This window comes from Achroia grisella, unplaced genomic scaffold, assembly GCF_030625045.1.
Source record: "Achroia grisella isolate CSIRO2021 unplaced genomic scaffold, CSIRO_AGI_Agris_v1 utg452, whole genome shotgun sequence".
Classification (NCBI taxonomy): domain Eukaryota; kingdom Metazoa; phylum Arthropoda; class Insecta; order Lepidoptera; family Pyralidae; genus Achroia; species Achroia grisella.
In genome coordinates, this window is record NW_026712864.1 from 1,005,302 (window position 1) to 1,031,322 (window position 26,021).

General features: G+C 30.3%; 1 protein-coding gene across 2 annotated transcripts in view; it reads right to left on the minus strand.

The window, feature by feature from the left end:
* Positions 1-26,021, minus strand: part of LOC131845119 (cerebellar degeneration-related protein 2) — an 87,122-nt gene that overhangs the window by 15,337 nt on the left and 45,764 nt on the right. Inside the window, exon 1 of one of the 2 annotated variants that reach the window (XM_059194156.1) lies at positions 12,353-12,725. The exons of the other annotated variant lie outside the window; for it this stretch is intronic. Coding sequence (XP_059050139.1) covers positions 12,353-12,431 — 79 coding nt within the window. The 5' untranslated portion in view covers positions 12,432-12,725. Of the gene's footprint in view, positions 1-12,352; positions 12,726-26,021 lie in introns of those variants that run through there. 2 annotated transcript variants of the gene reach the window in all.

The following is a 26,021-nucleotide window of genomic DNA, read 5'->3' on the forward strand; positions in this document are numbered from 1 at the left end:
AATAACGAAACTCACCAGTAGTGAACTGTTGCGAAGGTCTAGGCCCAAAAGCGTCATGAAATAGAGGTCAGGTGTCAAATATGGAGAGTAATAAGGGAATAAATGCTGCAAATAAGAATTGAGAATTTGAATTTGAGCTGAAATTAAGAGTGTAATATTACACTTTCGATCGTTAACAGTTGCAATTCCTAGCAACCACAAATATACATTGAATGTATGCTTTTTGACATAATTGACTGAAGATATAATTATATCTATACATATTCTAGAATAAAAAAAAGCGTACAATATGCTGGATGCGTCAGATGCGGCCCGTTCGTATCGGTTGATCGGTTCACGATTCGTCGCGATTATCCGACCGAGAAAAATAGATGCCGTCAACACGCAACCAAGCTGTTATTCTAATGTCAACTTTATTTCTCACAGAAACAACAATCAATTTTAAAAATACCACTGTTAAAATTACCACATACAACACATTACTTGTTTTATTGTGATTTCCGTTACGTAAACTCAGTACTTTACATTATGTATAATTTCAGATGAATAAACAATTTTTAAAAACGGGTCAATAAAACAAAGTAACGGTATATGTATTAATTACTTTAAAACTAATCTTACTATTATTATAAACGCCAAAAGATTGTGAGTATGGATGGATAGATTTCTGTTATTCTTTGACTAAAACTACTGAACGGATTTTGACGACATATTAATTATATAGTAATAAGCTTATACGTCGGAATAACATAGGGTATTTATATGTATATTTAAAAATATATTACGTAAATTGGGCGAAATATAATGATAATGAATAAATGTGAAGTAGACGAAGTTGCGCGCAGTGTATGTATACGACAAATGTTATATACTCGTAGTTCATTGCCTTTTAATGAGAGGTTCTTAAAAATTAACAAAAAAGAAACTTACGGAAATATTCGTCGAATTATTCTGCTAACTTTTTATAAACTCTTAACCTTTTTATAAAAGTAATTTCCTACACCTTCCTACAAAATTTGAAAAATAATTAATTTAGATTAATTGTAAAATTTATGATGGTGTAAAATAAGAATCGACAGATATCGAAATTATAGGTATAACGATATTCTTTTTAGCTGCGGAATCCTGAAATAGTCGTAAGTGACTCGAATTTTTCTTTGTACTGTTCGTAGGTTAATCTACCTTTATTTACTCTAGAATTAAAAGACATTTCAAATATAATTATTCAAGAAAAAATCTTAGATATTATTTTAATAGTTAGTTACATTCCGTTATGAATGGTTTAATATAAGTCTTTCAACGTAACTGGACCAAAGTCAGTAAATATTTTTTTCTTTGTTGACGTAAATAATAGGATTTAAATTAGACATTTTGATAATTGAAGGTCTTTATCAGCATTTGACTGATTGATGTATTGAAATGTTGATATCGTATCAAGTAATGTTAATAATAATATTTATAGTAATTATAATATCAACGTACTCTTAATTAGATATTATTTAATCCGGATGTCAAATATATAATTTCGGTTAATTATAGTGACAAAGTTCAGAATTGATACTGTTTTTGTTTATGTTAAACATATTTGTCTCGTATTTAAAAAAATAAAAGGTCCATATGCTTTTATATGTGTAGTTCTTATATCCTATTAAAGAGTTCTGAAATGTTAAGTAGTTAATATTTTGTCTTGATGTTAATTTTTACTGGGTGATACACCATACCATATTACTTATTACGTTGTTTGGAAAAACTTACGAAACGTATTCGTAATTAAACTTAAATGTTGACTATGATGATGGTGCCCTATAGAAAGTATCTGAAAATCTACCATGTTATACTGTCATATAAATTTATATCTATTAAGAAAAACAAATCTAGTTCATGGATCAATTCAGCTTTATGTAATGGAGTAAAAAATAATAACAAAAATGTTGCGATACAATCGTTTATAATAACTACATCGATGAATCGCTGTGAAATTTAGCCTCGATTATAGATTGTCTTACAATACTATTAGATCTTGTATAGCTGAGATTAGATTCAATTAATAACAATAGTATAAATGTCTGTTTATTACCTTTTTACGATTAGACGGCTGAATGGATTCTAATGAAATTTGCCAAGAAAAAACTCTAAATATAATCAGGACTGACATAGGCAATCTTTTAAACTATAAACTATAATATAATCTGGAAGGTGATGAAGTGGCAGTTGCTAGTAAAAAAAATTATGTGTAATTTTTTTATTTATTCAAAATTAAAGTGATATGTGTAGAGTAACATCAAGGCATACCTCAAATACTATTGAGGAAGAATTACAGAATACGGCGCCGACCTTAAATAAATGGTACGGCAAGGTCATTACAAAGATCCATTTATAAACAATATTTATTAATAAAATGGGTACTTCTGTTACGTCTCACGCGTGTTTTTATCGTCCGACAATTGAGGTTGCCGGGTGTTACGCTTGCATAGATGCATTATTCTTCGTGTACGGTTTGAATCATAAACATACTCATAGATCATCACGCTAAGAGTTACCTCGAATTGTATGAAAACTAAATGTTTATTTGCTTATTTATTCTGTCATATATGTTTTAAATACATAAATAAATTGTTTGTTCATGTATCTCAGTGTGTAACTCATTTTTTCACACTTGCCTTAATGTGACATAAAACAAACACGCTCCAGCAATAAAATTTTATGTATAATAATAATATTACTATGATAAACTGACATAGTAGTGTTGTTTTTGTGTGGTTTTTATAGTGATTATGATTCAGTCAATTTACTCAGCACACACTCGTGGTCTAGCGGCTAAGCACATTCCTATGGACGCAGTGTCAATTCTCAGACGATACAACATTTGTATTCTTAAGCATGTTATTAGTAGTAACAGATTGTTTCGATTGGATTGCGTATTTTCTATGTATATACCTAACATATATATATTACGTAAAAAAATCGAAATAAAACATAAGTATTTCCATCAGATATGTGGTATCCATAGTACAAGCTCTACTTAGTTTGGAACTAGTTTATATTGTGTGAATCGTCCTGGCCTATTATTATTATCTACTAATATTCCTCGCTGTCTAATTGCGGTTAACAAGTAAAAAATCTTATAATGTTATTTTCAATGTCATATCAAATTAATTTCATAATTAAATTCATCATCTTCGTTACCTCGTCTTCATCCCATTATTCTAATTATGGGGATTTTATATAATATAAATCGAAAAAATAAAATATATAGATATACTATTTTATACAAAGTCTTTCTCTGTAAACATACCTACATTGAAAATATAAATTTCTTTAAATTTCTCATATGTTCACATGATTTCTCAATGAGTCACGTTTTGCAGTAGATAAAAAGCTCGAATTCCATGCTTTTGTATAGCATAGAAGAATTTGATATACCTACTAATTTTGTTCCTAAAATTATTGATAGTGTTTTTATATTTGGACTAGCAAATATGCTGATGGGCCACCTAATGTTAAGTGGTAACGGCCTAAATAGATGAATAGCATCACAGACACCAGACACACCCATGCGTTGTCATGTCTAACCGTGCCTATTGAAACAGCTATGGAATTGAACTCTGTTATGATCTCATGGTGAACATAGCATGAGGGTATCGAGTTCTTGATCAAAATATGTAACATCATCATTATCTTATTACCTAATATGTATACATATATTTGTGATTCGTATTTTTATATGTCAAAGTACATACAATAGTATACTAAACGAAGACTAGGAACAACATACTTAATCACAGATTATATTTTTCACATATTATTTAAAATGACGTAATTTTGGAAGTGACATATACCTACTCAGTGTCGATAATATGATGTTAATTTTAGCTTCTATTATTGTCATAATATGTGATATTTGTTCAAGCCATCAAGAATACAAAAAATAGTTGTTCAAATAGAAGTGTACATAAATTTACGTTTTAATAAAGATCATGAATTACCTACTCATTAGCAATTTATGATGCAACATCTAAAACTAGCTTCGTAGACGATACAAATCTTTAATGTAGCTTCATATTACAAAATTTCTAGATAATATATATTAATCAATTATTTATTTTCTTGATTTTTTGGTAATATTAGTAGAGGCTATAAATATCTATAAATTATATACACTCCAAGTAACATTATATTTATATATAGTATGAATAATAATAAAAGAATGAGGCAAACAGTTTCAGTTACGTATCCCTTATTTAACTATCTATATGGTTATTTGTTATAATTCCTTACAGTGGCCATTTCTATAGAATGTAGAGCCTGATCATAGGGTCAGCGACTTAGTTTTGTTTCTATTTACAAATAAACTAAATTTTCCAATGACCGCATCTTATTCACGTAGGCATATACTTATTAAAGTTCATGTTCACAGTCCATTGGTGAGACATAGTACATAGGTTTCAATCAAGATGTTGTATGTATGTATATAGTGGTTAGATTATTATTCATAACTATATTACATATTTTGAATATATGTATATAGTACATAGGTTTCAATCAAGATGTTGTACGTATGTATGTATATAGTGGTTAGATTATTATTCATAACTATACTACATATTTTGAAACTAGGACATTTGACTAGGGAACTGCTTAAGTAACCATTGGACGTCTCTGAGAGCGGCAATAAATGACCAATTATGCTTCTGTGACTAAACGAGATGGACCTAAATTACACTACGCTAGTAATAGTGTTGTTATATGTAGGTACCCATAATATATGAGATAGACAGAGATCATATGGTGCTTTTAATGTAGGTCAATTAATGGATCCTGAACATGCGAACAATAGAACATTACATTTTATATGAATGTACATATAAACAGGGGCGTACCCGTAGGGGAGGGATTATAAGTCAGCTTCACCCCTGCCCCTTAGTTAGTTATATAATTGAGATAATTATATAACGGACTATGGATAGTAAGGCAGACAAAGATACGATGGGCAAAAAACCCGGTTGTCATGGACGAAAACTGATTTTTTTCTATCTATTCTAATGCCCGACCGTAACTTGATTAACTTTGAAAGTTTGATAAGGCCGAAAAGGGGGGGAGGGGTGTAAAAGGAACTCTATCTAATCAGCGTAAAGACTTACGGATCGGCTCGACTGACAATTTCAATCTGTGGGCTCAGCTAGGGGTTCGAACCTCGGCACGTCGTGCATAAAAATCTGAGTTGCCCCTCTCTGGCCCAGAAGCTTCGTACACCCATTTCTAAACATATTTTGCATGTTGTGTAACTATACAGTAGTTGGGTGTATTTGTAGTTAATACAACACATATGGAATAATAACTGTCGGCTGTAAGTGTAAACAATACTATGGATATTACAGTATATCTTTCTGTGCCACCTAATGGCGCAAGCGTCTCATGATGTGTCATTGTTAGTACAGATATTTTTAAATGAATTAGTAGTATGATAACAACACGAACTACTTAGTTAAATAAACAATCATTTACATAAGTGGACGTTACATTGCTTTATACTTTGTAATAATACTATAAAATTAAATTACAATAAAACCGTCTCAATTGACTCATCCGTATGGGTATATTTGCAGAATATTACTACTATTACATAAATATATTTCAAAATATACGTACATACGTACCTACCTGTTTTTTTTATAATCGCAGTCATTTCGAAATAGTACAATGGCACAGTTATATCTGTGACAAGACTCCGAATGGCGTAAATAATAATTGGTTAGTTACTAACACCGAACAGAGATTCACTTAAATAAATTTTAATATCAGTCTCTGAGGTGTTACTCTTATAAAATATTTATTTGTCATTGAATATGGTTAAAGACATCTTTAGATATAGAAACGTCAAACGCAATTGATATGACTTGTCCTTAGAACAGGGAGCTAAAGTAGATTTTCTTTATTTATATTTTATAATAAATTTATTTATTTACAGTCATGTGTGCACTATATGTTTAGATATAAATATAAACATTTATTTTAGCTATTGTCCTGTGAAAGTTTTTGACTTATATATCATTATATAAGTCAAAAATTTTCACAGGACAATTCAAATTTCAAACAGATAATAAACATTCATATGTTTATTATCTGTTAACCGAGCTTCTACCAGTAGGTATAAAATATGAGACACATATGTGAGTTATTAGATATGCGGTTTCAATAAAATATGTAATACTGATATTAATTACCCAGTGACCTAAATCGATAATATTATCCTATCGAAGTAGATTTTATTGACATGCAGAAGTATCCACATACACAAACAACTTAATAGACACTTACTTAATGAGTATAGTTATTTGATTTTCGAAAGAAAGTTAACATCAATTAATATAATGAGGAGATGCTTAGTCTGTATGTCATAGTCGAATGACAACTTTTGATGACACATCATATTTTACAAAAAGAACATCCTGAAAGTGTGACCTTGATTTATCTTATCAGTCAAAGTTTAGTTAGAAAACTTGTTTAAAAAAGCTAATTATAAAAATAATGTTGCTTACGTTTTATGTTTAACGATTTGGATAAGATCTAAAAGATGTTATTATTATTCTAATAGAAAATATCAGTGCATTAAATATGCGTTAATATTTCCAAATTAGATAGGTATCTAGTTCCCATTGTGTAACGCCTTAATGGTCCTCCATTTTGCAGACCAAAACCAGGAAGCACGGCAATATTGTTGTTGCGGTCACATTGCAAATGTCAGCTCATCGTGTTTCGCTGCGCACGCGCAAGTGCTAGAAGTGCCGCAGTCGGCGTCTGCGTAATTTGTTGAAAGTAGAATCAATTTGTTTTAGAAAGTAGATTATTTTACTGCCTCGCCTTTAGTGAACTGACTTTACGAAAATTATTCGGGTACAAATTTCATAAAGCACGTTACAATATTTACATTGATTTTAAACCTCGTATGCACTAAATAGCTTCAACTAAAGGTAGATATTTTCTAGATTATGTACAGTATTCAACTACTTAGAATACCCTTATTGTTTTCATTAGGTGTTTACATATTAACGTATCAAATTTTTACTATAAATTATTTTTAGTACCCATGTACTGTAGTGGTGTAAATATGTAATTCTGACCTACTAACAAAACTAAACATATGTTCCCTTATGTGTAAGCTGTTTATTGATTTACAGCCATGTGCTACAATACAGGCCACAAGGCCGCGTGCTGAAGACTTCGTGCTTCTCTTCAATAATTCATTGGGACTAATCATACAGTATTAATCAATGCTAGACTGCAGAAGTTAAAATGGATAGGGATCGTAAGTGCTTTTTCCCCATTGTATAAGTCAGTATAGATTGGTTTTACATAACTATATGTTTCCAGTAATCTGTGGTATAGATGAATAAAAATATACCATTTTGCTTTCATTTTGACATCTAAATAGTAATGCAAAAAAATCGTATATCACCTGGTGGTCTACAAATTAAAAGGAGTTTAGATATAAGATAATGAAGATCAGAATTGGTAAGTGTAATTGATATACACACATACTTTATGAGCTGAACTTATATCACTTCAGTAGGTACATAGGTAAATGATAGTAGATATTATTGTTTATTGTCAGTATTTTTCACGAAATAATCAGAAATTCTGTTGCTAATTTTCCTTACTTTATTGCAATGAACGCTTAAATAGGACAAGTTACGGCTTCGTAAATTAAACTCCATTTAAACGGCTGTAATCATCAATTTAGTAATGGTTAACTGCAAAATGCAAAGTCTGAGCAAATATCACATCTAAGTTAAATACAATAAGAATGTAATTACAATGAATACGGTTTTAACATACATACAGATATAAAATGAAAACAGACGATTAACACGGACCTTTGTACTTTTATAGCTATTCACACCGTAGTTGTTACAAGATATTATGAGACTTGTCAGAAACAAAACCTGTCAGAAGAGAACAATTTCAGAAATTAATAAATCTGTCGATTTTAAATGAGAAGTATAGAATTTTGAGGCTCAATATCTGATTTAGTAATGTGGCGTGTAACACACCACATTTGTAATGTTGGTAATACCATGTTTTACAACAACTAAGTACCATAGTTATTAAGTGCTAATTGAATGACTTTAAACTTTTCTTTGCTAATTGAATAAATTATCATGTTGACATCATTTTATTGGTTTTTGTCAGAGACATCGTGACGTCGATTCGTGACGATATTGTACGGCTAGTAGGTACTAAGCCGGTATAGTAGAAACCAATTCATGCAACATCTTTTCTTTCAATAATTATGTAATATTATGCACAATATTAACCTTACTTAGAAGAGGTTAATTATTAGCATTGTTTTCGGAACGACCTGACGGGAGGAGAGCTACTTGCAGACTTATGTTCTTGACTAAAAAACAAAAGTCAAGAACATAAGCTTGCAAAAAATTTTACAACACTTGTTGTCTTGAACTTTGGTCTAAAAAGACCACAACTTGGCAAACCGAAAAAAAGAAAAGCATAATTATTTTGAGAATGCTCATTCTCAATATAGTTTATTATTTGTCCATTGTGGGCTTTTTCTTCAAAATCTGAACTTTTGTGTATTGATTAGGCAAAATTTGGAGAGAATCAAGAACCAATCATCTGGTAAAACTATTATTGTCACTTATATTACTAGATAAATATGTATTTCATCTGTAAAGCAGGAAACGATAATTAATGATAAATAACCAGTGCCAACGTACGCTATACGCCGAGTATGACAGACTCATCGGTTCAAGGACGGTGAACAAGTAATCCGCTTTGGTGCACTCAAGTTAAAGGTGCAAGTTTAATATAGGTATGAACAACGAACATGTGGCAGTGTTCTTTTTAATTCATGACTTACTCTAAAGAAATTATTGTACCTCTGTAGAAATACCTTTCTGTGAATTTGATGTTCGTGGTTTAGTTTAATGGATAGGTTAGGTTTAGGTTTAAAGGTGGGCGGTTCTGTTTTGAATATTTCTCCTCTGCTAAAACCTTGCTAGTTTGTTCATAATTTTTCCCGTCAGCAGGATTTACTCTCGTAGCTATTAGACCCATATCTACTAATTCAATCACATTTAAAGTTTAGTTTTTTATCGACTCCAAAACGATGGCGAATCTTTGATTGTATATTTATTTGTGTATATTAATTTTAATGCAAACATTTGAATATAAGCATCCGTTTGACGTTTTTGTAATTTAGATTCCATAGAGTTAGATGGTCAGTCCTTAGGCTTCTGGGTGATGGCCATGCACAGGACAGCACGAAGGTACTGATATATTTTTTTAACAAACTTCAGAAAGGACCGTATCTATACCAACAGTATAAAGTTAATATACACTCATTAACTTTATACCTACTTTTAAATTTTTTTTTAAGGTTTAAATTTGTGATGGATAAGTGTCTCTAACAAAGCTGTCACCGCTTTCAGTTCTACAATATGCCCACTACAATAGATTACATAATAATTACTACACACTATTAAAAACTTACGTATGAAAACAAAAACTAGCGTGCAATCACATGCAATATAGGTATTATGCATTACACGGAGTTACGCGCACTAAAGTGAATAACCCGTATCCACATTAGCTCGAATGTTAAAATATTCTAATGATATTACAATTAAGGTGTCATGTTATGCATCGATTTTAATGTTTCAAATAAATAAAACACGTAGGGTAGCCTATACACGCTTTATGCAATAATAAACCACGACATAACTGCAATCTGATACGTATACGTAAGGTTATCATCTAAGCCTAGACGTATTTGTGCGTATTCACTCCTGGATCTATATCCAGGAGTGAATACGCACAAAGTCTATGCTTTTAACATGAGGACTTAACGAAGGTTTCTTGAGGTAACCCTGTGGTTCATCGATCTAATGATGGTCTAATAGACTTACATTTCTTAAACTGAGGCCCTATTTCCCATGACTATGTATTTGTGCCATTACTGACTAGTCGGGTATGAGAAGTTGAAGAATTTTTTTATGGGAATTTACAAGAAGTAACAGAGGATGGGATGTATAAATATCACTGCCAGGATAGGACTAGGATAGGACTAGGATAAAATTTACACTATAATTATTTGTGTAGGTATTGTTTTATGGAATTCGTACCCGTATTCATTGGAATGATAGACCCATCCTTTTATTCAGTTATATAATAAATATGACATATACATATGTATGTTCCTGTATGATTGATAGATAACATACATATACGGTAACTGCATAATGTATGTGTATTAAATCGGATCCCGGATATATTTGTGTCTACAATTTATTACCCGTATGATAATGGTGATCGTAGTTTATCTAATTTTATAATTAGATAAACCACGATTAATTCAATTACGTATTTGATAATGAATGACACAAACAATAGAACAGTAACAGCAAATTATTAGGAAATTAGTAGAAATGTTTATATCCTTTTATTTATGTTATAGATTTGATGTAAATAGTTAGATAAAATAATAATAATATTATTTTGTTCTGTTATACTTATAAAAGATTTGTATTTTCGCGCCAATTAAAATGATAGATCAGAAATAATAGTAATAAGTTCCTTTCCTATAAATTAATAATGAATATATAGTAGTAAAAAGGTTGCATATATTTTTCCATTAATTTCCAATTTAAGATATTCTTCCAATGTTATTTTCTTTATAAATTGGTTTTGTATGTAAACATTTCTCCAACAATAGATATAAGCATATCGGCTCATATAAGTATATGATCACAACTAATCCTCAATGTAAACCTGTATTTGTAGACTTACTTGGCTTCAGCGATAATTCTTTTCCATAATAACAAGGTAGGTATTTGCTTGACAAATTACACAATAGTTCAAAATTAATAAAACTTCAATAATTAAAAGTTTGAACTTGGACTGGAAACAGATTGCAAAAGTTGAAAGTGAATTCATTATGTCTAAACCGGTTAGGGGCTGTATTGATTTTAAAGCCCTATAAAGTTGTTGGGGGATTGGGAAGTCAGGGTGAACGGTCGCGGCGGCACGCTATGACGCCACACGCCATCGACGCAACAATGATTGCCAAAAAGAATTGCTGTCTGTCTACTGTTGGTGTCAAGTTTCTGTAAAATTTTAAATATTAGGTATTCTGAGTTCTTGTCAAATAGCAAAGATATTTCTTAATAGCGTTTTATCCTAAACCAATACGGATGTAAAGTGTCTTTATTAAAGCCGATTACGTGGTTAGTCATAACTATTTGTTATCAATTTAAGTATTAAATAATGTCTTTTAGTAGAAAGTAGCATTGATTACCCACTAAGCAATAATGTAATATAGCAATATGAACAACAATGAAGTGATTTTGGCAATAAACAATGGTCATATTATACAATTGTTACATTAAAAATATAGGTATAGGTACTCTATACTAAATTATTTGTTAATATTTTTTGGTTATTGTCTATGAATATCTCCTTAAATATTATATTTAAAGGCGTAATTATCATATGAATGTTTGTTTGTTGCATTTCATAATTTGCTTCATCAATATAGGAAAATAGTTGCGAGTTTTATCTATTAAATAAAATATAAGAAATATTGGGAATGATATAATGAGCTGACGAGTTACCTGATGTAAGTGATAATTATGAATACCTCTACTTGTTTTAGCATCGCTATTAATGGTTTGCAAGGCTGGTGTATTGACCCTCGTTTTTGAGACAAAGTTTTAGAATATTTTGTACATACCCACGTAATTTGCAGATACGAGTATTATGTAAACATTTTTATATTAGTATATTGTTTCTTACTACAGAATGGTATGAGATTGTCATGTAGTGAGAGACAGAGAAACAGAACTTGAAAATTATGAAGTTTCTTTCTAGCGATGAAGTATGACTACGTAGCGTCTTATCTGCAGTCTTGATATCTATCAACATTATTATTTTTATCAATACTTATTTAAATATTAATAGCTGCAGTATTAAGGTATCTGATCATGCGGATACAAATTTTATCTTTGCACCATACCTACGTCGCAGGATTCGGCAACTTCTAATAAAAAGCAACATTTTCGCCAGCAACTAAAGTAACTATATAATAATTTACAAACTATCTATTCAATTGAAGGTTTGTAAACATAAAAAACGAAGTCATAATAATATGTAAACAACATCTGTACACATAATCAATAATTCTTGCCAAGTTTATACCTGCAGCCTTCGAAGTGGCTGAATGCGTCACATCTAAACCGGATATATTCTTGACAGTTATTTTAATAACTATTGCCTAATTAATATGTTCCCTATAGGTGGTGTAACTAAATTATAAGTAGATTATAATTAAACTAACCATCTAGCATACAACGACGCGTCGCTACATCATCCTCTTCGAATTCCTCGAGTCCCGACTTTTCTTTTGCTACATCCATGATTATATTCCACGGGCACAACGCTCACTACAACACATCACTTAGGACACAATGTCACACCTCTCAAAGGGTTCCAGCATCACGCGCACTGGGTGTGGGTAGAGGCAGCTCTCAGCTGATATAAATTTCACACGATGGCACGGAAACGCGTGGACACACTAGTCGTAAGCTAATAACTGGCTGTAATCAACCGGTCGACCGCCGTACGTCGTCTGTTCAATGTCAGTATCGAATGGACAATCAATTATGCGACAGTGCCGCGGAAAGAGGAGCCGTGTGTCGCAACTTCGCGGGTCAGCCGTCTGTAGTCTCACAATAGCGCCGCACATGCGTCCCTTGCGGTGTACATAGTTTTGTTTTTTAGGACGCATGCGCGCAGACCAGACGGCATGGACATGTCGATATCGACGCCCCTTAGCGACAAACAGACGCCATTTCTCAGTGAATAAGATGGCATGAGTCAATGGAAGGTTACAAATGACGTACCTAGTTGCATCAGAGCAGATAACAATGAATCTAGTTGTAGGTATTTAAAATGAGTTTTATCTTAATTAATGGACAAAATAACTGATTTAACATTATTTTATTATCAAAAAACATTATTTTTATTTAATTTGACGATGTATAGTAAGTAGTTTAATTATCATTGTTTCATTTATAAGATTATAGATGTTACAGTTTTATTTAATACATTTTTAACAGTCACAGTTTAAATACGCCACTATATACTGTAAATTAATTATTACGATAATTATATACTCATTCATTCATAATTTAAGATCCAAGGTCTTGTTGGTGGAGTACTTGCTACAATTATATATGTATATTGTAAATTTTTATTTGAATAAAACCGTCTCATGGTTTATCAAAATTAGCATGAACTTCTCAAAGTAAACTGTATTAATGAAAAGAAGTAAAGTAGTAAATCGGATCACAAAGCAACAAACACATTTCACAAAATAATAAGTATAATCCGTAATATAAGTAAACATAAAAAGCTATAACTTAATGAAATGAAAAAATATAATTTTAACTTACAAAATATACGCGAGTTTACACGACGTGCAGCTGATTGCAACTAAGATAATTGCAGGCGTTTTGAATTTTAGTTACAATATATGTACTAGTTTTTGATATTATAACAATGGATACAAAAATTACATACAATTATTTGTGTAATAATCCTACAGAAATGCACATAAGGTAATTCTAATAGATTTCAATATTACGGTAAACCCAAGTAGTCCATGAAATAATTTTAAGATTTATTTTGTATATTTAACAAACGAAAATAGTAAAAAACTCTCTTAAATATATATATATATATATATTACAATATGAGTTGTCTAATCATTACAATGTGCGTTTTTGAAATATGTTTAAGCGGACGTTATTGAACCACACTTTTTACGCCAAATCTAGACTGAATTTTGTTATCATATTTTTTTCTAATCAAGCTAACAATAAGCACTATATCAAGCCAATAATCTTTTTTTTTATTGGTGATGGAAGTAAATGGTAATATTTAAAAAATGCTGTGTTATGTTATGTAAGACTTTAGATTCAGTCAATTATTTGTCATATTAATTCTGAGTATATTTTACAGTTAACACAGTATTTCATAACTTTTTAATATAATTAGTATAAATAAAATAAAACACAATAAATAAAATAATAAATAACTAAATTATATGTGTACTATATAAGTTAAATAGTTGGTCCTGTTTATTTTATCTTTGCAATATGTTCGTACGAAGTATTAAATATTAAACTATATCAGGTTAGGCTTTCTCAAATAAAATTACGTTTGCTTTTGTAAAAATAAATAAAAATTATCTATATGTCTATTTATTTACTAAATTTTAAAATATGTGTATAATCTACATATATATATTTAAAAAAGTTGTACCTACCAGTTAAAAAAGTAAAATTCTCCAACATGATTCGTGCAATTTCCATATAGCATTTAAATGCGCTACGTAAATTGGAAGTATACTCAATTCTGATGCATAGGCAGGTTAGTTATTTTTGTTCTTAGTAATGGTTAGTCAATTGCAATTGCTAGCCTATAGCCTAATTTAGAAGCACTCCACTTATGCCCTGTTAGTACAACATTGGCAAAGAGTAAATATATCATTTCGTAATCCCCCGTAAAAAGTTAGTCGGGATTGTTAAGGAGTACGAGAGATAATGTTGAGTTATCAATATCAAGTAAGTAGTAAATACTAAAATGGTAATACATATTACGTTATTATTTGTTTCAATGGTGTAGCAGAGATTAGGTAGGTATAATTATTCACAATAAATTATGTTTGACATAAGAAACATACACGTTAATTCAAATGTCAAATTTAAATAACATGCATAGTATTCCTTTAGATATATACAATACAAGTTAATATTTACTAACCGCACTACCAATGATGATGTCATTTAACGTTTATCAAATGTATTTATACAAAATAAATCATTCGCAGGATTGATTAATTTTATGTAAATATATAGAGGGCACTAGATGTTTGAAAGAATTTACTTTTGAAGTTGGTATACAATAATTATTAAATAACAGATCTGTTCACACGGCATCCAGTCCTAGCCCTATATTACGGATTGTAGACAACTGATAGAAATATTAAAACACATTTTTTTTGTACATATATACATTATATACATCGACACACACATAATATAATAAGACACAAAATTAAGATAGAAACAATCATATTCATGACTACAAATGTTGATATCGTCCGTGGAATCGAACCCGAATCAACTGAATTATGGCGATGTGCTACACTAGATCACCGAGGCCAGCGATATTTCTACTTAAATTTATTTTAGCTAGAAGTTTGATCTAGAAATGTAACAACAGAATTTTTCCAATTAATCTCAAATGATAAAAATGACAGCAGACCCCGCAAATGTTGTTTTGCTATATAAATTAAAATCGCTATTAAAAAATAGGGGTCGGTGGCGGAAGAGTGAAAAGATAAAGCTGTATGTATTTTCATAATAAAAAAAATGTAGAAAAAAATATTATTGATTCTTATTTAAATTATTAATATTCTCAGACCTTCTAAATATACATATAAAATTTCAACAAAATCAGTCAAGCCGTTTCGGAATTTAATATATTAGATAAAAAAATGTTCCTATTATTTGTTTATTACGCTTGAAGTTTATTGAAATAGTTGCTGATTATTCACAAGTATTTAAAAACAATTCACAATAACCAAAGGTAAGAACGTGACTATAGACCTTAGAAGATCCGTCATGTTTTTTTAGCTACTAAAACTGGTATACAATTTGGTAGCAGTCACTAAAAATAACCTTATTATAAGAACCGGTATTCCAGAGTAAACAGCTTGTCATTCCTTTGGAATGACAATAATGTTCTTAGACTCTACTTTGCATCTAAATTAAATCAAATATCTGTAATAGATTCTATATTATGTAATCAAAAGACAATAGCGATTTGTTCTTACTCTGCTTTCAGGAACCACAATTAATCAATTACCTTCCGGTACGAACAACATCGGATAAGATAAATCTATTCTAGATATGAATTAAACTGGATTACGTTAATTACACAACCAATCGGAATCGACTATTAATCGCTTGAAAGTGCGCCAAAGTTGAACTATTTGTTACCTCCTACAAAGCTTCATTCACACTGAACAACAATGGTTGCATTATATTTTTGGCCGCCAGCGAAAGCACTTGCGCAAGTCGAATATAAACGGCGATTAAAATAATTAATGGTTACAACTAATGACTTACATCACTGAGATTCCTTTGAGTTAGCCGGTGACAATAATACACCATTTATAGAACTAGGCTCATTAATAAAATCGGCATTAAACGTCCCACTGAGGTGACTGCCAAGTGTAGTTTCTATTATCGTTAGTTCGGTTAAATCGAGATCGTTGTATAAATGCACAAGTATGTCTGTATGTCTGTTTACCTCTCTATTTGATACCTTTCCCCAGCTAAACGTACTTGACGAACGAATTATAATTAAATTTAATATGAAGGTAGCCTACATCACGACAACGCACATAGGTTACCTTTAATCTCAAAAAATAATTTGGAAGGGTGTGTTGGTGAAATAGGAGATGAAACTTTGTGCAGACGCTGTCGTGTGATAAGTACAAATAGGAGTATGAATTATCAGGCGGAAAAATTACGATAGATACCTATCTAATAGGGCCGTTTGGGGGGAAGTGGATTGTTAGTAATGTGGATTGATAACCCCATTGCTAGCAATGTACCTTGTCAGGTCGACCTCCACGCGGTTCCCCCTGGAAACCATCGTGTTAAATTCCTGGTGAATTTGTCACGATGGGCTAACTGACCTGACCTCGTGCTCATCTTATCATCCTCCGCTGGTGCCCCGCCAGCGTAAACTGTTAGCGCAGGCGGGAGCACCATTCCATTGTCATCCACAAAAAAAATAGAGCCTATATCTAAAAAGGTTATTATTATATTAATGGTGATCAAATTATTTAATGGACATCTATTTAATGGACATCCATTTGGTGATCTCGTTTCACATTACCTGTAATAAAAAGAAGTTTAAGATAAAGTTCAAATACCGATAACTCTATGACTATCAACTTAATTACGTCTAATTTGTGATGGACAATGTTAACAAATAATAATCACAATTGCTATAGGTAACTGAATACTTAGGAATAAGTACCTACATATAACAAATAAAAACAAAATTGAAGACTATAAAAATGCACTTTACTTTCATTTTTGTACCTTATTACGTGAAAGTTGTAATGATAAATAACTACATGCCCCTATTATTAAATTTGGATCTCAAAATTATGTAAAAAAACTGTTACATTACAATTATTTTCAAAAATGTAAATAAAGCTTTAAGGTGGGTGTTTACCGCCATGTCTGCATTTCCTGACCGATTGCATAAAGTAACGGAAAAAGTAGAGGTAAGAATACTTACTACAATTAAGATTAATGACATATCTACAAGGATCATTAAAAGCTAATAGTAATAAATAGTGTTTTATACAAGACTTAATGATGCACCTACGTACAGAATGGTTTTAATTGCCAGTATATTCAGTTACTTTGCCGAGATTCTATTAACGAGAATTAAAAAGTTATGCAAGAGAAAATGTGCAATTACTGATATTGTTTTACCTACTTAGAATTTACAATAAAGTTGAAGGACCACACGATGGATATAGACGCTTATGCCAACAGCATATTTAAAATATTATAATAGTATCAGATTATGTAGTTTGAAAATAATTACAATTTAAATAATAATATCAAAGTATCAAAATTACATAACATTATTCATCAGCGCAGTTATGGCTGGCTCATCCGTCATACTCGTGAACAAGTGCTGCTTGTAGGGGCTGGTTTGCTCTAATCACTACGATTGAATATGTTGACCTTAAGAAATTAGTGCTAGTTGTTAGTTTGTATTCACACATTTCTACTTTAAAATGATTGATTACAATGATTCTATAAAACAGTAATACGCAAGTTTCTTGTCCGTTTTTCTTGTGATGAGACAGCTTTGCGAATGACCGGTAGATTTAAAAAAACTATGACTATTAAAAACTGTAGATTTTAAGTTTATTTCAATGACAGATTTTCTATTGTATAATGTCTTGGTTTAATATTTTTTAGTCAATAAACGTAACATATGTTATTAGACGATCGCAAGTTTAAAAATTGCCTATCTTCTATTTGTTATTAACAGTTTTAATATATAAAATTCCTTTTCATGTACATACATACAATAAAATCATTATATTAGTTCCTAGTTAGTATATTATTACAAAACATAAGTAATATGTCTTTGTAATTTCACATAATCATAATTAATGCTTAAAATATGCATGGATATTTTCTAATTACATTAAATGACAAAACACTAAAGATAGTTGACAGTTTTGTTGCTTGTTGAAGAAGTACTACTTTTTAATGGCCTATTGTATGAAGCAGTTCAGTTGACAATGCGAAGAAGAACTCTACTATTACACGCGATATCTGTTATTACCGTCATTATATTTTTTATTCACCATTGAAATTGATGGAATTTAAATTCAAATTATCATAAAACATAATGTTGAATATTTTTCAATTAAATCATTTATTCCCAATCTGTTTCATGCGGTGGGACCGTTTAGTTGGTTCTCATAGTTTTTGACGAATTTTTTGTACTTACTTACAATAAATGTACCCTGTACAAGCCTAATATTCCAAATTGTATATTCATCAATCAATCAATCAATCACCCTATGTGACTGCATGACTGATTCTAAAAAACATTCGACATAGGCACGACTAAGATAAAACTTACAGTAGTACAAGGTGCACAATATAACAATACGGATACAGATAATATCTGCTTACGCATTTTTATAATTTTTATTCATCCTTAATATACCATAATATTATGAGTAACAGTATATTTAAACTTTTCAAGAAAACAGTGTATACAGTTATTTGTTTAAATTTCATGATTAATAAAACGTTATGGTTGCGTTTTATTAATCATGAAATTTAAACAAATAACTGTATACACTGTTTTCTAACGTTTTATTAATCATGAAATTTAAACAAATAACTGTATACACTGTTTTTTTGAAAAGTTTAAATAAATGTATTATGTAGAGCTTTATCCTTCTCATTTTGACTGAATCTTTTGCTATATTCTGTAAGGGCTCTTCCCTTTTAGCAGGCACTTCATATTTGTCATGTATCTTAATGTAATTATGTAAATAACCTTATGCGAATGCTTTCAAATGACTTAATTCAGTAATTGCAAACAATTTGAGCAATGCAAGCCTGAGTGCTGAGTAAACGAATACTTAAGTAAACGAAATCCTTTTTCGTTGGCTCCAGACAAATTTAGTAAGAATTGGTTCGATTTTTTTGTACATGTATTTATTTAAAATTTAATATCGAAGTTTCTATATTAAAATTACCAAAGAATATTGAAGCAAACATTTCTCTAAAAATAACACCTACACACAATAACTTGAATAATCATTTATGTTATCTAATTTCCAACAAGCAATAAATTATATTTCATAATTAATGTTGTTAAATGAAAATAAAAATCTACAACGTTCATTAATTATGAATGTTAATCAAATTTAGAAACAATAAACTTGTCAAAGAAAATATTAAATATGTATTGAGTTCATTATAATTGTTAGGTGTGTAATGACATAATTACAGTAACAATCGTTGTTATTATAAATTTACACGTCTTATATAATATCCATTGTTAGAAATGTATGACTGAGATTTGGTGAATTTGACTTGGCACATGTTGGTACTAAATTCTTAACAGATTTTGTATAAAAATATTGATTTTTAGTATAAGTTTGTAGTATAAATAATAATACACACATCTAAATTAAACACTCATCAGATTAAATCTGTGTTCAGTCAAAATCATTATACTGTAGAAGGTATTGTTATATATTTTCAATTTTTTTCATGACTACGAGATAATATATAATTACCTAACCCAATATATAGGTAAAATTTGTATTTCATTTATTTATTCGCACATCATGTAAAATAAACAAATTAAAAAAAAAGGTATATAATATTAATACTGAGACCAAAAGCATTCGTTTTCTTTCTTAATAGATTGCTTTCTGACTGTTAAGTGTAGACTCTCAAAGACCTTCACTAGGTGGTAAATGAATGTACATTGTTAGAGGTATCGATGATAGAACTTTCTTTATTACAGTTTGTAAAAAAATGCGTAATTTAAAAGAAGAACCCATGTTAATTATCCTCATAATATTATATAAAACACTTCTTTAGTCAAAAGTTAAGCTGCAACTACCTACATGTTGAAAAGTTAAGAGCATTAATATTATTTTATACTTGATATTTTAAGCAATTGAATATTACTTTTTTTATTATTAGTGTCTACTACAGATTACAAACTAGATAGTTAATTTTAAGCCTGTCTTTATGTAGGTTATCTCAGCCCAAAACAAATATCCATAAGCCACAGGCGATGTTACGATTGACGTTAATCATTACTTAAATAAGCAAGTAGCTAATATATTACAGTTCTAGATAATAAACATACTGTTTGGACCCCAGGGGTAAAAGATTATAGGTGGATGTATGTGACGTAACGAAATTGGTATTGCGTGACTTAGATAACGAACGATGCATATTGTTTCAATCTGTCAAGTTTGATTATACATTGGTTAGTTAGTAGTAAGTTAGAATGTACGATAGTAATAATAATATATCGTATTCTTTTAATATATTAGATAGTTGAATATAAGAGAGATAAAGAATAAAAGAGAATATAGTTCGTTTGTGCCACAGAAATAATAAGCTCAAAAAATATTACTTAATTAAAAAAGGTATTGACCTCAAAATTGTAGAAATGTACACTTTAGATTTAAAAAACTAGCATCCAAATTTGTATGCTCGTGAGTTACAATCCCATAGAGAACCAAACAGATACACAGACACATCAAACTTATAACACCCCTTTTTTGTATCGAGGGTTAATAAAAGCAAGAAATATGAATGTATCTATAAGATAATTACATGATTTGAAAAGAAAATAATAAATTGGAATATTTTATAATACAGTAGAATCGATCAATGGACATGCTCTATATAATGTAATACGCTCTACAAAGCCGTGAAGCGATTTATCGAGTCAGTACGTCGGTACAGATTTTCTTCTAGATTAATTATTATTAGTCATTTATACTTATATTTTTTATTAAATAACATACGGTCAGTAACCTTCTTCTTAATCGGACAGTCGTAGGTACTCGTATTTAGTTTTATAAACTGTTGTGTTGTAAACTCTCTGCACATTTATTTTTGTATCTATTTTGATTGTCTTTCTTTACAGTGTTTAGATGTTCGTATGTTCTTTTAATATTCTTATATATTTGTTGTATAAAATAATGCCAAAAGCATTCTTAATCATTGATGTAATAACTGATAATTGTTTATATATTCATTAGTTAGTCGATTCTTTATATATATTATTTTTAGATACTTTATGCATTTTAAACAGGTTCAAGGAACGTATTGTATAGAACATTAGGTCATAATCTACCTAATATTTTGCATTGTACAATTCTTGAATTATGTATAGATTACGGCATACTATAGAATAATACGAAAAATGGAGTTATATATATATATATATATATATATATAGTTTGCATTTTTTTTATATTATAAAGGGCAGGTGAGATTGCGGCTCACCTGATGGTAGGTGATTACCGTCGCTCATGCACCCGCTATACCAATGTAATTGCATGTGAATTGCCGGAAAGGGATAGGAAGGATAGGTCTCTGGAACCTCGACACCATGCAAACGCGATAACATTAATGCCGAGCAGGCCGAGACATGCTGACACGCTCACTCGTAGTCATAAATCATGCTCTACCACTTTAAATATCAATACTGTTTAAAAAACATGTCAAAATATATAGCTATAGAATAATTGATAGTCTAGACCAATTATTTAGTAAGTACCGCTGAGCAAGTAATCATTGAACACTTTTTATTAACTGTGTAGAAACTATATGCAATACATTGACAGTAATTTAGCAACTATTAAGTAATCATAAATCATAAGTGGGTATACCGTTATGTAGCATGTCAATTATTGACGAAAGACCCCGACGGATATCCGATACAACGAATTTAATAAGCTTGTATAAAAAAACTTATATTATTTTATATACCATCTGACATAACCGTAGATATGTATAATATTATACACGCAACATATAGATCTTCAATTAATTGAATTAGTAATGTAAAGAAAAAGTGATAAAAATGTCTATTTACTAATCTGACTTAATATATGACAAACATCATCTGTAAACAATAGTCGAGTATTCTAAAAAGTAACATTAATGTATGCTGGTAAGAAGTAAAAAAGTAAAAGTTGAATAAGAGAGATAAATCGGAAATAGTATCAAAGCAATAAAATAATTAACCATTTATTTTCAACGATAATTCCCCACAGATGAAGTGTTAAATTGAATTATGGTTGAATTAATAGTATGTTAATGATAATTGTGATTGGGCAATTCAAATCTTTATCTACATATACATAGTATAGACAGTAAATATGAAAAGTTTACACTATAAATGGATAAAAACGATCGTTCCTAAGAATTTCTTTTAATCTCTTACAAAGGGCGAGCACATCAACGTAGGTCACAGTGCTACAGGTCCAAGCACGTGAGAATAGGCCAGACCCCCCCCTAAAAAGATAATGTAATACTTAGATATGACATCGGCCAAGAATGTGTCAGGAATTGGATCCCCTAATTATTTTAGGTAAGTATTATATAATAATATGTGATTTTGATGTTATATAGGTATATAGTAAACCGTTAACATCTATGTCAGTTCTTAAAAATACTACTAGAATCATTTTGTATTAAGTATTCACAGAAAGTCTGATTTAATTAAATAGATTTTTATATGCACTGTTACGAAATTATGTAAAATAGCGACTATGAACAAAAAATCTTAACGTATTTAAACCGATAGGCAATTAAATTTAATATTCGCGCATATTGTACACATTAAACATAGATCAAGATATGTAAATATTTTAGAATTAAAAACCGTAAATAGAAATCATAGAATACTACATGTATTACTCGGATTTGTTAGTGTAATTTCTGATATTAAATACACAAAGCAGAAGAGAATATAGATTATTCCTATACAAAAATTTTACTCCGATCTATCTTGTCAGTATTTCACATTTTTACATTTATAGACTACAATCTTATATTAATACTAGCTGTGCCCACGATTTCACCAGTGTGAAATTTATAGTCTATGTTATTCTGGTGTATAAGCTATATTACTGTAAAGTCTCATCAAAATCCGTGCGTTTTTGCGTGAAAGAGTAACAAACATCCATTCATACTCACAAACTTTCGCGTTTATAATATATATATATATATATATATATAAACACCTCTTTGGGCACTTTTTTGATCACGCCACAAGCCACACACTGGCTGAGTCCACCTTTTGCACTGAATAACTTGACTCCTATCGCGTATATCTCAGGCGGTATGGCAACGTCGCATTCTATTTTGCAATGTGGCCATATATATTCGTCGATAGTACGATATACTCGACACATTTTTTACTAATAATTCGTGACTGAATGGCTCCGAATATATATAGATACCGTAACGGTCTATCAATTATGAATTTATTAATTTACTAATCTAGATATTTTATATTCGCAATGCTCCATACATAGTAACTCCACCGTTGCAGAGGGGAGCACCGTACACCGCACCCCGCGCACACAAACAAATTAGATATTTTTTTAATACACAAAGACTTTTTGGCTCTGTATATATATTTCAAAAATCAATTAATTATGTTGATCACTTTATATACTCGTCCTTACTGCGATACTTATTTTAATCCGAATATATATAGATACCGTAACGGTCTATCAATTATGAATTTATTAATTTACTAATCTAGATATTTTATATTCGCAATGCTCCATACATGCAAGCTCCAGCAACGGTGGAGGCAGGGGGAGCACCGTACACCGCACCCCGCGCACACAAACAAATTAGAATAAATTAAATTCATAAGATTATTTATATATTTCGACTGCCTCGGTGGTCACACCGCTTTACATCCGATGGTCGCGGGTTCGATTTCTCGCACGGTGCAAACATTTGTACTCATCGGTCATCGATTGTTTTCATCGGTCTGGGTGTTTTATATGTATATTATATATGTATTTACAAAATAAAAATATCTATTTATATCAGTTCAGTATCAGTCTGTGTTAATTGTCCAGGGCTATTTATTATATTTTTATAAACGGTTATCTTTTTCCATCGCACCGCTCGCTATCGACAGTGAATTCATAGAAATGTCACTCTAAAAACAAAAATAGTTTTGTGTTTTGTATTTCAAATACTAAATGCAAAATAGGTACTTTCAAATTACTTTTTCAGAATAAAGTACCTTTTGAATTTTTGTCCAAACCTCAGACATTTTATTTATTTTAGGTATATCAATCATTACATAGTATAGTATAAAACAAAGTCGCTTTCGCATCTAACAGTACATAAATAAAGAAAGAAGACTTTTTGGCTCTGATACCGTAACGGTCTATCAATTATGAATTTATTATACCTAATCTAGATATTTTATATTCGCAATGCTACATACATTGTAATATCCGCCTCCATTCATTGTAACGGTGGAGGGACTAAATAGTTGAATAAAACTGAATAAGCAGTTGCTCCACTCTATAGGTACTGCGTCGTCATCGTATGCTGTTCATTTTTTCACTCGTTTTGGCGCCAAGAGAGGGTCACATAGTCGTGGTCAAGTTAAGAACTTATAATTTAATTTTGATAACAATAGATACAAGTAAAACGTAGGTATTATATTAATGTACGTAAGTACTGTACTTAAAAATATTTATTCTTTATTGTACATTTGAAAAACTTAACACTTAAGGACTTGTACATATACACGTACATACTGCCATTTTCTCTTAAAGACATCCAGAGAAGCACTATTTATCAAATACGCGGGGTGCACCGACCTTTGACCTTATAACAGCTGATTCGCGCGTAACGAATTACATTGCTACTTTTTGGTATTTTATAGTGGATATTTCACTATAAAATATTATTATTTCTTTAGATTATGACATAATAACATAGTTTACATGATTTTAAGGGAAACATACGATAAAAAAATTCCCGTAAAATGTAAAAGATAAAAAATGGTTATTGTTGGTTATCCTTAAGAGATAGACATATACCATCACGGACTTTTTTGTTGACCTTATTTTGATACATATCAAAGCACTATAAAATACGCATTTTAATTAAACAGTATTGTATTTTTTTTATTTATTTAACTTTAATGCACAAAAAAATTTGTACATGTGGCGGACTTAATATCTTGCCGCGTTATTTACCAGGCAACCATGAGTGGTGCAGCGAAAGATTATTGGCGGTGCACTAATATAAATAAGAAATGTCAAAAAAAGATATATAAAGATAATAAAGATAAGCAAAATATACATTTCTATAAAAAAATAACAATATACATACATAAATATATATGTAAATATAACCCATAAATGTATAAATAAATACATAATGATCCGATAATCAAATTATAAGTACAGTCTCAAATTGAATGTAAGAAAAACAGAAAATATAGAGAGAACTATAGGGATATAACAGAAAGATGTGAAAAAAGGAGGACAGTAAAAAAGTTACAAATTTAAATAATGTTCCCGCAATTTCTGTTTAAATGAATTTATTACATTATTATATATATTAGGCATACGACTAGCCTTATGACTGTTACTTTTTTTTTAATCTATACATCTATACATGTAAATAAAATTGGAGTGTCTGTTTGTAATATTGAAATAACCGAACATACACCAAAATAACATTTTTTACAATTTTTGTCCGTCTGTATGTCTGTTTGTTCCGGCTAATCTCTGAAATGGCTGGACTAATTTTGACGGGACTTTTTTTTGCCAGATAGCTGATGTAATG